Consider the following 22070-nt stretch of genomic DNA (forward strand, 5'->3'; position numbering starts at 1 on the left):
GCTGAAAAGAATGAAAACAGGAAAAGCAATCAGACTGAACTAATACAGAGAAAATCTATGCTGGAAGGGGGAATAGTTTTGAAGGCACAGAAGAATGAATGTATAAGGTACCCAAGGAGGGAAAAGATACCAAAGGTGTGGGAAATAAATCTTAGACCTTATTAATGCTGAAAAAACACAACAGCTAGAACAGCAACAACTACTGGCCCATGTGTCAACCTTCTCATTCATACAAAATCTTAATGAGAATCATTTATATGTATGAATCAAGGACACCCTCGATGAGGGTATTACAAACTCTTTTGTAACAAGCTTTCTCATATTCTGACATCAAAATCATTCAAGATTCCTTGGAAGACAGTAACAGAAATAACCCTGTTTAATGACTTTTAATAATAATAATCAGCTGAGGTATAAAACAGGGAGCTAGATATTTGTCAAAGTTATTCACTGCTGTAATGGTCAGTTAACAAACACTTAATAAAGTACCAGGCATTGTGCTAAAAGTTGGGATGGAGGAGATCCAGCAGAAACCCTGTGGAAGTGAGGTCCCCCAGGTGTGCCTGTTTGTAGATGACATTGTGCTAATTGCATCAAGCCCCAGAACACTTCAGGGGCTCCTGGAAGAGATCTGTAATCACTCAAAGGAGTTTGACTTAGCCAAGCATATGAGGAATATCTACCGCCCAGATTTCAACATGCATTTGGATGGCTACCTTATGGAATTTATCCAGAAATATGTCTATCAGGGACAGGAGGTACAGATGAGCAAGGAGTTGGGAACAGAACTGAATAGGGGAGCAGGCCAAATCAGGAAACTGGAAAGCCCTTTTAAAGACTCCAAACTTCCTACAAAAAGTGAATATCACACACAGAGCAACGGAGAGGTGCATGGTGGATGTAAATGGGCTGAAATATACAATCAAAAAGGAACTCTGAAGGAGAGGAACAAAATATATAATCAAGGATTTAGATACTAGGAAGGGAAAACGGTTTGGTCAATTGCAATAATGTGGCATAACGGGGACAGCAATGTCATAAAGAAGTGAGGAAGGCCTCAAGAATACTGGATAGACTCTTTGTCATGACTTTATGGGAAGAACATGAATGAGTCATACAAGTTAGGTAGATATAGCCAGGTTGTGATTTACGTTGTTGAAGGAAACTCCCATATTGATGATGTCCAAGATCCACTTGAGTATTTGAGTAAGAATTATAATTTTTATTTCAAAATAACATAACTGAAAGGAAAAAGATCTCTAAGTTACTTGGATCCATGGGGCATCTAGATGTTTGGAATAGGAGTCCATAAGCAAAGTATCCCCACTGATTTGGTGGCAATGCATATTAACTGTAGGTAAAGTACTTATGAAGAATTATACAGCGGCTGTAGTTTTGGTGTTGAAACCGCCAAATAGAAAGCTGTAGTAAATGTCCTAACAACATGAGGGGCCAATGTGTCATGTCTCCTAGCTACTGCTACGTTTTCTATCTCCTGGATAGTCTCTTTCCTTCTTCTGATTTCGAACCTCCACAAATATGTGGTTCAAGTATCCATTCCCTGCACTTCTTACTCACACATATTCCCAAAATCACAGAAACTCCGAATATCTGAGATGGAGGAACTGCAGAGGCCACTGGGTCCAACCTATCCTTCAACAGGAGTCCCTTCTACTTACCTAACAAGTAGTCACCCTTCCTCTGCTTCCAACCTCAAGAGAGGAGGAGCACACCACTTCCAGAGATAGCTCGTTTGCCTCTGGGACAGCTCTCCTGGGAAGCTTTTCTTGACATCAAGCTTAAATTTGCTTCTTCGCAAATTTCTCCCACTGCTACTAGTTATGTCCTCTGGGGTCAAGCAGAATAGGGTTAATCCCTCCTCCCCCATGACAATTCTTAAAATACTCAGAGACAGTTATCATATCTCCCTTAAGTCTCCTTAAGGCTACTAGTGATTCTCTTTTTGCCAAATTCAAAATGCTGTTCTTAGTCGTTTAAAACTAAGCCTCTTCCTTTCATTCCCTGTATCTTATTTTATATCTAATCTGGGATATTTTTCATGTTATCCACACATACTGCCTGTGAGTTTGTTTCACAGTAACCTGGTAGTTAGACCTTGTTAAGAAAAGGCAGGGTCAAAACTGGAAATAATATAAACAAATGTTGAAAACTATCTCTACATGTAACTGGAAAATAATAAAATACTTTTATCAGGAAAAAAAGAAAAGGCAGGGTCTTCTGAGGCAAAAATTTAGATTTCAGAACTGACCCCTGTGGGGCATCAATCATATGGTAACACTCACTAAGCTACTTATTAAAGTGTGACCTTCTAGCCAACTATAAGAACTCTAAGAAGAGTGGAACAGAACATACTTCCTTAGTTGTAGTTGAAACTATAAGATCAGAAACTTTCCTGAAGATCACGTCTATTACATAATACATATTTTGCTTCCCACGTATTTTCCTCATGACCTATCACCTTATCAAAGTAGGAAGTAAAATTGGCATATCATAATTTGCTCTTCACAAAATCACACTGATTGCTCCCTAGTACTTTCTGTTCTCTTAGTTAACTGTCAAATGATTATTGGATGGTTTGTTCTAGTAACTGCTTAGATATTCTATCAAAATCAACTCTAACTATCATAATGATCAGAGGCATCTTTTTTTTAACGTTTTGAAATAAACGAGCATTACATTTGCCCTTTTCCAGTCTTAAGGGGCTTCTGTTTACCGTGTATTCTCAAAAATACCATAGAATATCTTGGCCTAAAGCTCCTTTTCTAGTACAAAGAAGAGCCTAATAGGACTAGCAGATGGTCTAATTTTACCGAATTATAAGCACTTTGTCAAACATGTCCTCATACATGCACAGTGTCTGTGCAGCACTTGTGTGTGTGGCGGGGGAGGGGGGGGGAAGAGCAAACTGTTAGTAGATGGCAGGATCTCTTGTGAAGCCAAACTGTTGGGTAATGAATCATTTTCCCCCCTGAACAGTAGGGCTGTCATCAAACACAGACTGTCAGCTTCCAAACGTCATTAAAAATATTCTCTTAGCATCAGGAAACACGGGCACTGATGCTAAAGACCAAAGAGAAAAATACCAAGCAAGTACTGTCTTCTTAGACCCATTAGATACTACTCCCTTGATCCATCAAAGGCAAGCTGAAGGACCACAATTAGCAGCACTACAGAGAAAATGGCATTGTATCAAGTACTGATTGGGTCTTGAAATAGATGGTGTGTTGCCAACTTCAATATCTTCAAAGCAAAAAATTGAGGTTTTGCTAACTTCAGTGATTCAATTCTTGCTTCACAGTCTTCCTCTTCATCCCATGGGCCATTATCCTCATTAATTTTGACATTCATCTTAATAATTCTTTTAACATTCTTGCCTCACATTTCTTCTTCATCGCTTTAATTCCAATGACCTCTCTCCATTCCACTTTAAATTCCACTGATATACTTGAGGCTGATCACTCAAAAGTGTTCTATACATTCAAAATCTCAAACCTGTCAGTCCTCCTTAGTAAAATTGGCTAAATTTTCAGTCTCCTGATTCTTCACTCCTACTCAATGTGTCTGTCATGACCTGCAGCTGGCCAACTTCTCCCTATTTCCCCGCCCCTGTTCCCCCATTTCCTGACTGGCCTGCTGTACCCCACAACCAGTTACTTTCATGTGTTTCCTACTACTCTAAAATACCTGGCCAAAACTGCTTCTCTTCACGCTTTGACAGTTCTGAGACCTGGGTAATCCCTACTGCATGCATTCTCAACTCCCATTTACAGACTGCTTCATGACCAAAAAGTAGAATGAAATAAAATAAAATAAAATAACAAAACCAGGTCGATTTGTTCTATTATAAATTGATGCTATCTAAATTGAGTTGGGGACTCAATATGGGTTTGGAAATTTCTTTCTTGATGACTCCCTACAGTGACTATTACAAACTACTGTCAATTGTCCCTTGTCGATTTCCTAACTTGATTTCAGTAAATGGGCTCACATACTAACTACTGAAAGGAGAAAGGGCATCCATATAACACTCTCTTATTTTTCCTTTATTTAATTTCAAAATCTCTCAAAACTCTATTCAAAGTGAGTGCTCAATAAACATTTGTTGAATTTAATTATATGCCTCTGAATTAATTCTTGTTCATGAGACAGCTAGGTAGCACAATGGAGCGAGTCAAGAAGAACTGAGTTTAAATCCAGCCTCAGACACTTATCAGCTGTGTGACCCTGGGCAAGTCATATAATCTCTGTCAGTTCAGTTTCCTCATTTGTAAAATTGGGATAATAATAATACCTGACTCCCAGGGTTGTGATGAGGATCAATAATGGTAAAGTGTTTATCACAAGTGCCTGGTGCACAGTAAGCATCATGCGAATATGAGCCATTATTAAGACAGGTACACCTGACAAACCACTGATGGAGTTATGAATTGGTCCAAATGTCTGAACAATAATTTAGAATTATTTGAGACAAGTTACTCTCTGGCTCATCAATCCCTTTTAGGGGCACATACACTAAGGAGGTCAAAGCTATAAAGTCCCTTATATACGAAAGTATCACAGTTGTACTTTTTGTTGTCACAAAATAAGGGGAAAAGCAAGTGCCCATCAACTGGTAAATGACTGAACAAATTGTGTTATCTAAATTTAATGTAATGTTATTACAGCATAAGAAACAATGAATATAAGGAATTTGGAGAAACATGAAGACTTTTATAAACTAATACAGAATGAAACAAGGAGAATACTAATATACCCAGCAAATATAATAAAGTTAATGAAAACAACACTGTGAGGCAGCTGAACTCCAATGAATTCAGTGACTCCAGAAGACTGATGAAGAAGCCTGAGTCCCCTCTTGGAGGAGAGGTGAATGAGACCGTACATTTTCAGACCAGGCCAATACAATGAAAATTTGCTTTGTTTGATGAAACTAATTTGTTACAAGGAATGACTTTTATTGGGGGAAGGGGTGATTTGTTGAAAGTAGTGGGAGGAGGGGGCAGCTAGATGGCACAGTGGATAAAGCACCAGCCCTGGATTCAGGAGGACCTGAGTTCAAATTCAGCCTCAGACACTTGACACTTACTAGCTGTGTGACCCTGGGGAAGTCACTTAACCCTCATTGCCCCACCAAAAAAAAAAAAGTAGTGGGAGGAGTGACAGTGTTGCAAAAAAAGAAGAAGAAGAAGAAAAGTTGATCCATGAGGCATATAAACATATAGAAGGGAGAAGAAGGAAGTTTAAAAGAGGACAGACAAGAACAGCAGTGTGACTACTAGCACACGATCATTCACACTAAAAAAACAACCCTAAGCTATACGGTTTCACATGCAGTCCTCTTTTTCTATTCTTTGTATATATGAATGTTCATGATGGATGACTGTCTAGCTCATAATTCAAAAATGGAAAAAATAAGAGAAGCTTGAGTAGTTCTCGGTCAACTGTCTTCCCAACAGAGCCTCTTGCGTCCCTCCTTGCCAGTATTCTTACATAGCACACAGTCAATGGCCGGCAACAGCAGCTTTTTCACCTTCCCCATATATGAGGTTTCATTTCTCTCTGGCCTTTGCCCTGGCTGCCCTCCATGCTAGAAAGTTCTCCTCCTTCCTTCTGCCTCCTGTCATCCCTGCTTTCCTTCAAAACTCAGCTCAAGTGCTACCTACTGCTGAAGCCTTTCCTGACCATCCCCCTCCATCTTGCAGCACCCACCCCCAACTAGTCCGTATCTATTTTGTACATGTATATTCCATGTAGACTTATACAGGCATCCCACAAGCCTCAGCGCAGGTGTAGTGCACTTAGATTTGAGGGGATTTCCTCTATAGGTACCTGCAGTCTTCCTGGTCATAACATAAGCTCCTTGAGGGCAGGAACTGTCTCACCTTGGGCTTTGTAGCCCAAGGACTTAGCAGAGTACCCAGTACATGGGAAGAGCTTGATTTATTGATACCCAAACTGGCTTTCTTGCTATTCCTCCTGCTCAGTGTTCTCTTTCTTATCCCCGCACCTCTGCATCCCTATCCCAGGAATGTACTCCTGCCTCACCTCTGCCTCTGAGAATCCTGAGCTTTCTTCAAAGCTCAGCTCAAACATCCTCTCTTATATAAGATTTTTCTAATCTCCAGCAGCTAATGCCCTGTCCTTAGAAAATAGTCTGTATTTACTTTGCATATACTTTGTATTCACTTATATTTCTATACGTTTCTCCTACCAGTACAACACAAGCTCCTTGTGAGTAGACTTTTAATATTTAATTTGTATCTTAACTGTATCCGAATAGTATAGTGTCTAACACATAGTAGGCTCTAATCCTTGATTGAAGAAAACCCTATGGATGGGGCAGCTAGGTGGCACAGTGGATAGAGCACTGGCCCTGGAGTCAGGAGGACCTGAATTCAAATCCAGCCTCAGACGCTTAACACTTACCAGCTGTGTGACCCTGGGCAAGTCACTTAACCCCAATTGCCTCAAAAAAAACCCAAAACCCTATGGAGCTAATTCAGGTGGTACATCCTACTGAGAACTTTCTTGATACTCCAGTATAGACGCCACCTGCATCTATAGAATGTCTATAACTAGAATTCTAATATCATGGAGAAAAAGCAAGCTCAGTGATGGGAGACAAGTCTTATTTGCATTATTGCTAGTAAATCACTTGGTCAACTTGGTTAAATCAGCTAAATTCTCTGCTTTAATTTCTGTAAATGTGGAAAATATAATCTGTCCAACATAACTGGAAATTACAAGCAATTATGAGGGGAAAATGTGAAAGCAATTAAAAAAATTTAAGTACTACCAAAATGTAAGACATTATTTTTTAGTTAGATGATTATTGTAATGCTTGAAGTTCTAATGGCCAAGTATTGTTGGGATAAAAATCTCTTGGTAAATTTTCTTTTTCTGGCTAAGGTCATGGAACTTAGTCATCATTTTAGTTCAATAATCTTATTTCACAGATGAAGAAACTAAGGCACAGTGAGATTAAGTGACCTCCCCAAGATGAAACAAATAATAAGTGAATGCACAGGCAGGACTAAAATTCAGGTCTTCTGACTTCTGACAACAGTTTGATGCTTTCACCACTATATGTACCACACTGCCTTGGCCAACCCTATAAACTTATGTACAATTATCCACTGATTGACTGATACCCATTTACTTTGCTTCATATTGGACATTTCTGATTTGTCAAGTTACTAGTAAACCCAGTAATAAAGATAATTTGGTTTTAAAATAAAAACTATACCAGATTATACCATTAAAACTGAATTTTAAACTTTCTCAGTGTCATTTTACATTAGGAAACTTCTGTAAGAGTGTGAGAGCATATTTCCTTTTAGTTTCAAAGGTTTCACTATATCACTCGGTTTTGTGAGAGCTTTTTGGGTTAATCCAAACTTCTAAAGGCAAGTGCATCACCAGCTCTGACCAGTAGCAGGGCATTTACCCCGCATTTACCTCGTCTCCTTTCAGGACTTCAGTCCCATCAAACTCTCGGGTCTGAGTCACCTTCACCGACACTTCCCGCTCCAGGCTGGACAGCTTCTCTTTGGCCTCCTGGAGCTCCTCGGCTTTGGCTTCTTTTTTACGAGAGATGATTGAAGCCTGTGGGTTTGTTGTACATTAATGTCATGAGTTCAACAAAACTGTGCCTTGTTATAGTCATTAATAAAATGAGTTGGATCAGGAAATCAATTCAATGATCCATTAAAAATAAGTCACTTTGTGGCTAATCAGATAAATGAACAATATTGGGGTTATTCTCAATTCCCTTGTGTTCTTAGTTCCTTCAATCAGAGAACACAAAGAAATTAAATATTAATCCAAATGACACCCACTGAAGAAGGAAAGGACATTGAAATATGTTGCCAAATACCTATTTCATTTGGTTAAATTCTAATAGTCCAAATATAGGTTTCAAAACCAGATGTAGCATTGATTGATTATATTTAGACAAGGCATCTACTGGATTGATTTCTGCTTATACCCATGACTGCCAGCTTCTGCATTGGCTAGAAACTATTGTGAGACTTCCCCAAATGAGCCATGGATCCTACGTCAAAATATCTGGCAAACTGTCTATATATGGAATGGTGCACATAGTTCTTTGAAAATATTCAATGGCAGCCGGGATTCTTGTACAAACTTTTCAGAAAATGCCACAAGGTCCCCAGAGGGCTTTATTTGGTAGCTTAGGCATGGTAAACAAAACAAAAAAATCCAAGGATGTAAAATGTTCTACACCCAGAGGAGGTACCTACACTCTCTCACTAGTTAGCTATGATGCAACACACTTGCCAAAGGCACTTGATCAAACCCAAACCTCCACATAATCTAATCCATCAAGGATCCAGGATTTTGTCTATGTGATCTTTTCTCCATTGACCCAGATCACAATTCATGTACATCTCAGGGTCTAGTCTTGTGAGTGACTGTCAGACAGATTCATCATTCTTCAACCAAAGTGATAAGCTTTTCTGAATAAGCCAGTCCAGGGGGTCCTCCAAAAGACAATCCAAGACTGGGCAGGCTGTGTGCTCTCCACAATGCCACAATGGAGCATCAGAGCAGGACAATCTAATAACTTGCTTAAACAAAGTTCTGAACACTGTACCCTAATTTATTTATACCTACAAACCTAAAAAAGCTTTAATTAGAAAAGTTATGATGCTTTTTAATTTGTTACGTTTTGGAAAAATTTAAGGCCCAAAGGAATCTTCATGAAAAACATTAATAAAACTTCATGTTCACTGAGAGAAGCAGAAAAACAATTTTACAGGAGGCAGACTTTAAGGAAACGAGTCATTATCAGAAAACATATTCAGTTTCATACTCGAACACATGCCTTTTGTAGTTTTTCTACAAATTCTTATCTGTAGCTTAGGACTGAGAAAGAACATTTGTTCTTTACTTCCTTCTCACTTGAAGCTTGTAGACAGCACATTGCAGTTTTTTAAAGGCAGCTCAGTGATAAGATTACAACTCTAAAGGCATGAGGCAGAACAGCTGGAGCTCTTACCTGTTGCCTGTACAGTGAAAGTTTGCCTTCAATTGGCTCATTTCTCATCATTTTCTTTTCAATGAGCTGATTGATCTGAGTATTCACTTCATTTATCTGAAACAAGTCCAAGATAAAAAAAAAAAAAGAAAGATTAAGGATTCCCCACGTTTCCCTGGGCTTTGACTACACAAACCAAATATGATCAGCCAAAACTGTTCTTTGACTTTATAGTTCTTAGCAGTCTCCACATATACAAAAGGCAATATTGTTAATGATTTTATAGGAGGAACTCCTCCCTAAATGTAAAAAGTAGTGTACTAGATATAGAAAGTGCCTTTCCATGTACTCCAGGGTATTGGGTAAAAAACTAGTTTAATTTCAACATAATTTCAATGACTGTGTTGTATTGCTCTATACTGCATCACAATGAATTTGCAATTCAGTGCATTTGCATGAGACTTCTATAACTATTATATTTCATAAAAAGATGATTTTATAGATCTTCAGTGAAAAAAGTATGTCTATATATGTGTGTGTACATATTTTACACACATATATTAAAAATCGTAAAAAATTGACCAAACCTTGAAAACTAAAGGGGACTGAATCCAGAGTCTAGCTATTAAAAGCATTCCCAAGTAATAAAGAACTCTATTATAATGGCATGGCTTTTAGTCAGTCTAACTCATGCGTGAATACATCAAGGTCCTTCCAATGTGTCTGAGATGCTTCATCAATTCCGGTTAGTTAAAAGGATGACTAGAACGAAAACACACACTGTCTTTGGTGGGCCATAAACATGCCTTGTTTTTCTATACAGTTTCTTTTTCTCGGGCATCTGTAGTCATGAAGTATCAGAGCAGGAAATCATAAAGTTAAAATTGCCTTTCAATACAATTGATCATTTTTAAAATGGGTCTGATTAATGGTTGCTACAAAAGAACCCCAAATCCTAATATGATCAAGGATTTAATAATGCAATATCTAGCATAAAGGACAAATCCGCTTTGAAGGGGAATTATGATACTGCTATTCGAAACAAAAATGTAAATGAAAGCTGACTGAATATACGGATTATTTTTGCACTACATATGACTTAAAATAGAAGATCTGAGACAACACATGCATAAATCAATATTTCTTCTCCTGTAAAAATAATTAACAAACTAAGTCGCTGCTCCACATTTCACAATTACCGATAAAGGAAGTTATTATTCTTGCTAAAATGTATAGACCCCAATTTCAAGAGTTGAGACTGGGATAGTTTATAAAAACAAATTTCTAAAATAAATGAGGATGGGATATGATTTTGCAGGCGATGTGATGGGATAGGGAGTAAAAGTAAACGATTTGTTCTGCAATACCTTGGCTTCAAGTTCAAGGAGATCAGAATGTCCCATAGCCGGCTCTGAAACTACTTTCTGTAAGAAATGCATTTCTTTTTTCTTATTATCCAATTCTTTAGGAAATTTTTCAGATACCATGTATGAATTAAACTTTATCTCCTCTTCAAGTCTCTTCATTAAACCTGAAAAATATTAAATTAAATTAAATCAATGGGTAATTCAAGTGAAACTGCAGAGGGCATCCTCTTGGACAGGAGACCCTAGAGGGCCCTGAGTATGTCTAAATCATTCAGTACCCTGTATAACCAAGTATGATACACAGTGAGCTTTAAAAGTCCTCTTGATGAGGACGAGATGATGATAGCTGCAATGGAAAAGAGAGTTTTCTGGAAGGAACTACAAACTCTAGCTGTTTCTCTCTTTTTTGGCTCCACTGTTTAAAAAAATAATAATTCTAAGTCAGAAAAGGAAAAAAAACTGCCTCTCCGCTGGTTTCAGGGTAGATACAAATAGACAAATGGAATTCTTGGATAATAGTCTGACCTCTGGTCAAAGAACACTTCTATTCCAGTTTCACATGTTTATTCAAGCTTTAGGCATTCTTTTTAGAGTTACAAAGTCAGCCCCACAAAGACAAGTCATATAGTGTTAGACCCTGGGCAAGTCACTTAACCCCAAATGCCTTAAACGTCTGGGGCCAGGTTCAGTCATCCTGATGTATATTTTGCCACTGGACTCGGATGGCTCTGGACAAGAGAGACAGGTTGGTGACCTTGCCTCACTTAAATCCAACTCACTGCAAGTCATGACATCATAGTCCTCTTCGAGAATGAAGGACAAACAACAACATTCTGAATGATGCAAAAAGATACAAACAAGCTACATTTTTATTCATTCATACATTCACCAAGCATTTATTGAGGACCAGTTACTGTGTGCTAGGGATCAAAAAGAAATCTAAAATGGTTCTACTGGTGGGAAACAACATGGACACATGGAAGAAAATACAACATAATTCCTAAGGGACAAGTATGGGATGGGAGAAGGGAAAGGAGATCCAGGATAGGTGCTGTGTAAGAGATGATGTGTGAATTCAGCCTGGAAGGAATTTGGGGATTCTAAGAGTCAGAGGGAACCAGAGGGCATTCTGGGTGTGGGGGACAGCCTGAGCAAAGGTACAGATTTGGAGACAGCATAAGGAAACAATAAGAGAAAACATGAAGAAGAGGAGTGTCTTATAAACCAGGAAAGGTAAGTTAGAGTCAGATTATAAATGGCTTCACATATCAAAGAGAATAATTTGAGTTTTCCTGGGGGAAACTAGGAGACACTGAAGCTTCTTAAACAGGGAGTAAAATGGTCAGGTTTGTACATAACTACTAAATCATCACTATTTCAAAAAATTCTCTGATGCAATTTCTCAATTTGAAACCAGTAATATGACATTGCAAAACATAAAACAAGTTAAAACCTGAAACTAACTACATTCACAATTCATTCTAGGCTTTTAATGTTTGAGTATATTTTATCTTCTGAAGTCTTAGTCACAGAATTGACTACTTAAATTCTATAAAGTGAGACTAAATGAGATAATAGGGGTAAAGTGCTTTGTAAATCTTAAAATTTTATGTAAATATCAGATATTAGTATTGATTTATTATTATGGCTGAAAATTTTTATTTTGGTACAATTTATATATACATATACACCAAAAAAAAACTTAAAAAAAATATTTGCTACATTTTAAACTCTCAGGCTAGAGAGCTAAGCTTATTTCTTTTTTCTTTCATGCAAAATATATTTCCCTATTAGCCATGCTGGAAAGTAGATAAATAAAAAGCAAAAACCAAAGAAAAGTGAAAAAGATGTGCTTCAATCTGCATTCAGAGTTCATCAGTTCTCTCTTTGGAGTTAGAGGGCATTTTTCATTATGAGCCCTTTGGAATTGCCTTGGATCACTGTTTTGATCAGAGTAGTCAAGTCTTTCAGAGTTGATCATCTTTACAATATTTTTTTTTGGTGAAGCAATTGGGGTTAAGTGACTTGCCCAGGGTCACACAGCTAGTAATTGTTAAGTGTCTGAGGCTGGATTTGAACTCAAGTCCTCCTGAATCCAGGGCTGGTGCTCTATCCACTGCGCTACCTAGCTGCCCCTCATCTTTACAATATTGCTGTTACTGTGTACAATGTTCTCCTGGTCCTGCTCACTTCACTTTGCATCAGTTCATACAATAAATCTTCCTATTTTTTTCCTGAATATATCCTGCTCATCATTTATTATTGAGTAATAGTATTCCATCGCAATGATATACCACAACTTCTTCAGCCATTTCTCAATTGATGGCATCCTCTCATTTCCAATCCTTTGGCTACCACAAAAAGCTGCTATAAATATTTTTGTACATATAGGTCCTTTTCCTTTCCTTTGATCTCTCTGGGATAAAGATCTAGAAATGGTATCGCTGGGTTAAAGGTTAAAAAATGCAATTTTACAGCCCTTTGGGCATAGTTGATGGAAGTTTATTTCAAATCTTTCCATTACACACTTATAAATTCTTATTTGGCTTTTCAAAAATACTGACTTTCCAGTTTTAGGTAATCTACATACGTAAATTACACAATAAAATTGGCCCAATGCCTTGAAATTATTTTTAGTTATGTTTTCCTAACCATGTAAAGATATTAACAGCAAACCTCATGTTTTCCATTAAGGTTTTCAGATTATTTTTTTTTTTGGTTGGGGGAAGAACTGAGAGAGAACTGAAGATAGAAAGTCATAAAATAACTAAGCAGCATTCCTATTAAATCTTTTTGATCTAGGCGACTTCATTACAAGGTTTTTCTTCTCTTAAAAGTTAATAGACATATACATGGGAAAAGGTCATGTGAAAGGAGAAAGAATTATGAAGATGATTTGGAAGGTTTGGGGATTATGAAGAAGATTTAATCTGGGAAAGGGAAATTTGAAAGGACTCGAGAAATTGAAGGAGGAGGACAACTGAGAAATATCTTCACCAGAAAGTCTTGAGGAAGAAAAGGAATATAAGGAATCAGGAAAAGGCAGCTCTTAAGTATGATGAAGTGTAAAAGATACATTTGTGGGGAAAAAAGACAAGAGGTTAATAAAAGAAGAGAAAGTTGGGTGCAGCTAACCAGCTGTTCTGAAGTGAGAGAAGTGAAAACTGAATTCAAGGCCCTCTACAAGTAGTCACCAAGGAAACTAGCAGTGAGAACACCACAGGCTAAGCTCCCATTCCCAGCAATGTCTGGTGCATCTCTCCTCTTCCAGAGGGAGGAAGCCCAAGCAGGAGCCCTGGCATGACGGAATGGATTTTCTTCCCTTGCCCCAAAGGCAAGAGATTGGTGCATGATGAGACAGTTTTCTCCTTTCCTCAAGGAGTCTGGAGACTAGGCAGGAGGGCTGGTGTAATGGATTGTCCTTCCTTCTCTTCCTGAGGGAGGGAGGCACGAGGTAGTGGCATTTTCTCTTCTTACTTTTGGAGGAATGGCAATGAGACTGGGTGGTGACTACCTATAGACCTAACGAAAATAATAGAGCATTCAACCAAAAGGTCTGGCTGCCCTCAAGAAGCTTCCATTCCAATGAAGGAGGCTACAGTTACAAAAATAGGTGTATACAAAAGAATAGAGTAGATACAAAGTAACTCCAGGGTCTAGCACTAGTACCTGGGGGGGTGGGGGTGGAGGCACCTGGGAAAGGCCTGCTGCAGAAGCTAACATTTGACTTGCATCTTGAAGGAATCCAGTAATTCTAAGAAGCAAAGGGGGAAATACTAAGAATTCCAGGCCTGGGGGATAGGCAGTAACCACAGAATGCATTGAGGGGAGAAGAAGACTGGAAAGGTAGGTTGCAGCCAAGTTGTGGCAAGCTGTAAATGCCAAGACAACAAGTCAAGAAGAATTTTATTATTATTTTTTCCTATTATGTGGAAAGAACTGTGTTAGGCCAAACAGAGGAATTAATTTTTGATCTTATGGGAAATAGGGAGCCAATGCAGAGTTAGGGGATAATAAAGTTGCACTCGTGCTTTAGGCAAGCAAAAGTCAGATGGGCTGAATGATACAATGGAGCATCTGAGATATTAAAAAACAAAAGCAGTGTGCTGGATAGATCCTCTAAAAGATTTATGGAAGGCACTCGTAAGAATTGCACCAGATAAGATGGTGTAGAAGGACTCGACTCTGTAACAGAGTAGGGAGGACATGTATCAGTGAAATCTCAGACTCATCAAACTGTCAAAATACAACCAAATGACCAACTTGTATCTTAGCCTCTCTATTGACACGTATCAATGCAAGCGACAAGAGTGTGACAAAATGAGTGCATTTTAAAAATCACACTCTCTCTCCAACACAAATCACAACCATTCAGGCGTAAGACTACTGTCCAGGCCCTCTCAGATGTTCACCTTATGGGTCTCATACCTAACATGCTGGAGGCCGGCCTTCCTTTCTCCTAACATTGCAAAAGCACTTTGACTCTTCACCTGTCATCCCCAGCCTTCACCATGGGATGAGCCCATTTTTGCTTGTCATATAATTCCTTGATGAATCTTGTACTCCTGTTCTTTTCTGGAGTTTCTCACTTGTTACCTGCTGCAGTCTGCCCTTAACCAACTTGTGTTTCTTCATTACTTTCTGTGGGATACTCATTTTTAATTCTTTAAAAAACTGTTATATACCAAGTTTCACTGCCATACAGAAACACTGGGAGAATGCTATTATTTAAAAATGGGCCTTGGTGGGGCAGCTAGGTGGCGCAGTGGATAGAGCACCGGCCCTGGAGTCAGGAGGACCTGAGTTCAAATCTGGCCTCAGACACTTAACACTTACTAGCTGTGTGACCCTTGGCAAGTCACTTAACCCCAATTGCCTCACTAAAAAAAAAAAAAATTAAATTGAAAAAATTTTTTTAAAAAAATGGGCCTTGGCCTTCATGGGAAGATTGGGACTATTAATAGAGCTTTCCAATTTCCTGAAGGCAACCCAACTTTTTTTCTTCCTGTGTACTCTGGGCTGAACTCACTGCCTAGATCCATCCCATGTCCCAGACACACATGTTGATGGACAAGCTCTGTTAAGCTGTCCATTCAAATTCACATTAAGAATCTGGGCAAAACACAATCTTCATCTTCTCGTTCTTTCCTGTATGGCTCATCAGGCCAAACCCCTTTGAGTGATTATGGAGCTCTTCCAGGAAGTTTTGCAATGTTCTGGGGCTCAATGTCATCTGAAATGTGGAGCATCTGGAGGGCCTCACCACCCATATGGAATCCCTCTTCCAAACCTCGAATCTACGTGCTGGTTCTACTTCATCACAGTGAACGCCTTCAGTGAGCACAGATCTCTGTTTTATGCTTTGTATGCTTATGATCAGAGGGCTGTTGAACAGCCTTATTTCTATCTTCACATCTTTCAAGAAATCTTGAATGATTTTGTTGTATTGGAGAGTCTCCGTTTAACAACAGCCTACAGGGCAGCATTTTGTTCTATCAAATTATGCTTTTCATTATCAATGGATAATAAACTTAGTGGAATCTTAGTCTCACTTAATTGGAAAATGGTAAAATATGATTATCACCCAATACCATTTACAAAAACCTGCTTGTTCCTTACTAATACCCTCACTGAAGATGCCCTCAATTTGTGTATTTCTCTCAGAAAGCTTTTTGTACAGATGAGAGTACAAGCATATGGGTCAGACGTTATTGATATTCTCTCAGGAGTCTTTTTTCACTATTTGTCAGACTTTTGATATCTCCCCTTCCTTCAGTTACCACATATATTGATCTTTCAATCCCCTTACAATTGTGTTACTTTCATGTGGATCTCTTCCATATATACTTGGATAAAAATGGGTGCTTTTCCTGACTTTGTTTTCTTTAGTATCATTTCTATCTCACTGTATAAACACATCTAGTACTGTAATGTTAGTGTCCAACCATCCTTGATGAAGAAAAGATTTTTATAATTATATTTATAAATCTTTTCCCATCTTTCTTCTACTTGTTTTCCTCCTTCCATGCCCTTGGGATGACTTTGCTTAACTGGACATCCTAACAAGCTGTACTTTTCAGTGCTTCTCTCTACTTTGGGATAACACTGCTCATAAACTGCCTGATTTTACAAACAAGTTTACATTTTAATAAGCATTTATATTATCAATGTTTGTTGACTAATAACAGCATTGCCTTCTCTCTCTGGCAAGTAAGTCATACATTCACTAAGACATTTTTTAGGCTCCTTTGGTCTTCCTATTGTGGCAAATAGCTTCTACTGGTTAAACGTCTGCATAAAATTATATAATCAGTGTCAATATAATTTCTGCTGTCCATATCTCATTTATGAGTCTCAATTACTTGTTTAAATACTTGAGAGTTATTTCTATTTTATGCCATATCTTCTGATTATTATTCTTTTATCTTGCTTTTTAATAATTCTGAACTTAGTTCTAAGCTGACAATCATACTTGACTGGTGGCTGATTCAGAGATAACTACCATATCAATAACAAACCTTTTCCTATCTAGAACTATGTATTCTATGTTATACTTTATGTTATTATTTGGGGTTTACAATATCCTGCACCCACCAATTATTTTCCGAAAATGTTCAAAATAGAAAGCTGGAGAAAATTTTTTACAGTCAGTGTTTCTTATAAAGGTCTCATTTTTCAGATATATAGAGAACTGAGCCAAATTTATAAGAATACAAGTCATTCCCCAATTGAGAAATGGTCAAAGGATATGAACAGGCAATTTTCAGATGAAGAAATTAAAGCTATCTATAATCATATGAAAAATGTTCTAAATCACTATTGATTAGAGAAACACAAATGCAAACAACTCTTGGGTACCACTTCACAGCTATCAGATTGGCTAATATAACAAAAAAGGAAAATGATAAATGTTAGAGAAGATGTGGGAAAATTAGAAGACTAATACATTGTTGGTAAAGTTGTGAACCGATCCAACCATTCTAGAAAGCAATTTGGAACTATGCCCAAAGAGCTATAAAACTGTTCATACCTTTTGTGATCTTTTTTTGGGGGGGGCAATTGGGGTTAAGTGACTTGCCCAAAGTCACACGGCTAGTTTTAAGTGTTCTGAAGCCAAATTTGAACTCAGGTCCTCCTGACTCCAAGACTGGTGCTTTATCCACTGTGTCACCTAGCTACCCCTGTGCATACCCTTTGATCCAACAATACCACTACTGGGTCTGTATCCCAAAAAGATCATAAAAAGGGAAAAGGACCCATATGTATAAAAATAGTTACAGAACCTCCTTTTGTGATGGCAAAGAATTCCCTATTAACGGGGGAATGGTTGGACAAGTTGTGGTATATGAATGTAGTGGAATACTATCATGCTATAAGAAATGATGAGCAGGCCAATTTCAGAAAAACCCGTAGAGACTTAAGCAGACTGATGCTGAGTGAAGTAAGCAAAACCAGGAGAACATAGTACACAGTTAACGGCAACATTGTGTGATTATCAACTGTTATAGACTCTTCTCAGCAATACAGTGATCCAAGACAATGCCAAAAAATTCATGATGGAAAATGCTCTCCATATCCAGAGCATGAACCATGGAATTTGAATGCAGATTAAAACATACTGTTTTCATTTTTTTCTTTTTTTTCTGATTCTTTTTTCATAACATGACTAATGTGGAAATATGTTTAACATGATTGTACATGTATAATCTACATCAGATTGCTTATTGTCTTGGAGGGGGAAAGGGAGAGAGAAAAATTTGGAATTCAAATCTTATAAAAATGAATGCAGTAGGGCAGCTAGGTGGCGCAGTGGATAAAGCACTGGCCTTGGATTCAGGAGGACCTGAGTTCAAATCCAGTCTCAGACACTTGACACTAGCTGTGTGACCCTGGGCAAGTCACTTAACCCTCATTGCCCCACCCAAAATAAAATGAATGTAGAAAACTATCTTTACATGTAATTGGAAAAAATAAAATACTATTAAGTGGGAAAAAAAGAAAATGTTCATGATACTAAGGTGTGAGGCTTCAGTGTAATCTCCAAGTCTCTGGCCTTTCTCACTTCTTCCTGAACCATGCTTTCCTTTCCAAATATTTCTCATCATCCTCATATTTTCCTACCTTTGCATTAAAGTCATCGAGTATGAGAATATATGTTGATTTAATCTGCAAGAGCTTATCAAGTTCTCTGCAGAATTTCTCTATCTCTTCTTCAATCTCAACAACTAATACTGGTGCATAAGCTATAATTATTTTCATGGTAATCTTTTTGCAATATGTATCATCAATACTGCAATATTTGATGACTAGAATAGTCCATAAAATGTTTCTCATTGACTTTGGATATATAATAAAGCCCCCTTGCCAATTCTTCTCTATGCTTCTCCAAGAAGTCTTTTTTTTTTTAAGTGAGGCAATGGGGGTTAAGTGACTTGCCCAGGGTCACACAGCTAGTAAGTGTTAAGTGTCTGAAGCCGCATTTGAACTCAGGTCCTCCTGACTCCAGGGCCGGTGCTCTATCCACTGCGCCACCTAGCTGCCCCTCCAAGAAGTCTTCATAAGCTATCTTTCCATTTAGTTGCAACTTCCTTCTTTATTTCGGTTTTGCTTATAACAAGAATAAAAAGATTACTATGATTCGGCTCCTCCAGCAATATGTCTCCTTCCTCATCACTAGACACTAATATTCAAATTACAGTCTGTGTATAGTCTATAGTTGTGGGTCTTCATACCCTCTGCCCCTTTCAAGCTACTTGGGCACTGGCACTACAGATGTGAAGGAGGCTATTTGTTTGTTTCTTTTCTGGGTTGATGTGGACAAAAAAAAAAAAGCTTCAACAAGTGACCTCAGAATTAATCCAATTCTATTGGTGATGGGCTACTCTACATAGAAGTAGTTATGTTACTTATATTAATGTTTTAAGACCATCAGAAGCCAATGGAAAAAATACTACATGTATCTGTCCATTATACTAAAGACTAAGAGATTAAGTACTTCTTTCTTCTTTCTGGCCTATGCATTTTCTATTTCTGCAATAAGAGAAACTTAAAACAAAATAAAGACAATTCTTCAGAAAGAGGATTTGAAAGGTATATGTCTTAAGTCTTCATACCATACTTGTATAGTATCTCTGCAAATATATTCTGCGATAATTCAGAAGTTGGTGGTCTTTATTTTAGCCCTATCATAGCTAATACAACAAGAACACATACTAAGACATATTTAAATAAACTAAGTGAAGAATAACAGATATTGCAGAATCACAGGAGAGGATAATGCAAACATACTCCATTGAACTGATCAACCAAAGCTTTTTCTGCACTATCCCAAACCTCTGAGTCCTTTGTCCCATTTTTGTTGTTTCTAATATGTCGTTAGTAACTACTGGTTTTGATATTTTCTTAGCAATGGTCAGGTATGTGAAAGCAAATTAAATATTGATTCAATAAGAAAAAGGGTCCTAACAATGAATTTGTTTTGAAGATAGTTCCCTAACAATTCATAGCCTACAGGTAAAATAATCTGGCTATGCCAGACAGACTGATAAAATGCTATCATTTTAGCATTTAGGAAAAAAAGTTAATTTTAAAGAGATTTTTTTTGTGTGTGTGTGTGTAAAGATCTTGCTAAAGACAGTGATGAGGGGGCAGCTAGGTGGCATAGTGGATAGAGCACTGGCCCTGGATTCAGGAGGACCTGAGTTCAAATCCAGCCCCAGACACTTGACACTTACTAGCTGTGTGACCCTAGGCAAACGACTTAACCCTCACTGCCCAGCCAAAAAAAAAAAAAAAAAAAGAATAAAGACAGTGATGAGAGAGAATAAGGAGACACTAGCAACTCAATACAAAGTAGTTTTCAGATATTGCCTCCAGATGAGGCAGTTCCCACTGTAGCAGATAGAGTGCCCGACCTGGAGTCAGGAAGACCTGAGTTCAAATCTGACCTCAGACATGTACTAGATGTGTGACCCTGGTCAAGTCACAAACCCCATTTACCTGAGTTTCCTCATCTATAAAGTAGGGATAATAATAATAGCACCTACCTCCCAGAGTTATTGTGAGGATCAAATGAGATAATTATAAAGTGCTTAGCACATCACTGGGACAAAGTAAGTATTATATAAATGTTGAAGTCAAGACAGGGACCATATGGAAGTCAGTAGAGTCAGCATCCACTGATTCCCCCAAATACAGTGTCATCGGTAGTGAATCTGAGCATTAGCTTCTGATGGAAGTATACCAGAGCATAGCAGGCATCTGAGTGCTACCTTTCATATTTGAGGATGACACTACTGGTCCCGTCCCAGCAGCTTTGTGCTTTCAGATATCTTTCCACTGCTTTATCTTGCTCAACACTAACTTTCTAGATCTCCCCTTTGAATCAACATGAATACCTGAAAGATGCCAGGGGATGTCATTTAACTATGATAGAACAGAAATTTTCTCAGTGCAAAAGTCAGTGTCCCATTAACACTATGGTCCAACTAAGTGAGCTATGGATCACATTCAGCTTTCATGGCCCCACAGTGTGTGTCATGCCCTAACCCTGGCCCTACAACACTGGTATTCAGTTGGTGATCAGCTTGTGAACGTGCTAAAGCATACTGAGGAGGTCCAGTGCTCTGGCAGTGCCTTTCCTCCATTTACTTGTCCAACTGCACCATTCATGCTGACCTACGTTCATATGCCGTAGTTCAAGTCCCTATTCCCTCTGCCCTCTGGATTCATAACCTAGCAGCTGGTAGTGAGGAAACCCAGGACACAGTTTTGCACCAAGAAAGATAGTTGGGAAACTATAGGTAAACAGTGTTCTAAATGAGACAAATATTCCTCAACCAAAAGCTCATTAATTAGCACCCACTAGTAAATCATTAGTCTCCCTAATAAACACAACTGAAACATCTCTTCTTTTTTCCTAACCCAGAGTCCCCAACATGACACGACGCCTTTCACGAGGTGACCTTCACTTACTTTCTGGCTTTGCATCTGCTGCCGCATGCCGCATACTTTTCAGCTGGTTCTGCACTCTTTGCAGTCTCTGCACTGCATGAAATAGCTTCAAAATACAATCAGATGCATTACTCAGATATTCCATTGAAATGTTCCATTTATAAACTCATGCAATGAAAAATACGTGTCTAACATGACCACTAGTAAGGACCACAGAAATGGTTTTACTGATGTCAAATATTATGGGCTCTTGTCATACCTTTTCAGGGTAATGTGGCTTTTGCAGCCTCTTTACCTTTAATTTTCTTGGTCTTGTTTTCTTGGATTTCATTTTGGTTTTTACAGTTTGTTGGGGTTTTTATTGGACCGAAAGTTCAAAATGAGCCAATAGCTGAAGTCAGCCACAAAAGCTATGACAGTGTGAGCCTGTGTTGAGAGAGGTGTCAGGTCTAGATGGAGTGAGACCATAGTCCTATTGTTGATAAATACTTGTTAGTAAAAGAAGCTGACATGTTTCCTTTAGGTCAATTTACGTTTTTTTTTCAAATGTAAAGAATCTGAGTATTCATTAATAGCTTAGAAGGAGAAATGTCAAAGCAAATGCACAACTGAAGTAAATTGTTTGTAAGGTTGGGCCAAATCTAAAACAAATATATGAACTGCCAAATTAGCAGGAAGAGAACTGGTTTGAAATAAGATACATTTTACTTGAAATAACTGAGATTTCAAGA

At 38.1% G+C, this 22070-nt stretch overlaps 1 protein-coding gene across 3 annotated transcripts in view; it reads right to left on the reverse strand.

Moving 5' to 3' along the window:
* IFT81 (intraflagellar transport 81) overlaps positions 1 to 22070 on the reverse strand; it is an 81002-nt gene that overhangs the window by 45724 nt on the left and 13208 nt on the right. For all 3 annotated transcript variants that reach the window (XM_043975102.1, XM_043975103.1, XM_043975104.1), the window contains 4 exons: positions 21361 to 21445; positions 10387 to 10550; positions 9041 to 9136; positions 7480 to 7626 (listed from right to left, as the gene is read on the reverse strand). In XM_043975102.1, coding sequence (XP_043831037.1) covers positions 7480 to 7626; positions 9041 to 9136; positions 10387 to 10550; positions 21361 to 21445 — 492 coding nt within the window. The remainder of the gene's footprint in view (positions 1 to 7479; positions 7627 to 9040; positions 9137 to 10386; positions 10551 to 21360; positions 21446 to 22070) is intronic.

Source organism: Dromiciops gliroides, chromosome 1, assembly GCF_019393635.1.
Source record: "Dromiciops gliroides isolate mDroGli1 chromosome 1, mDroGli1.pri, whole genome shotgun sequence".
Taxonomy (NCBI): Eukaryota; Metazoa; Chordata; class Mammalia; order Microbiotheria; family Microbiotheriidae; genus Dromiciops; species Dromiciops gliroides.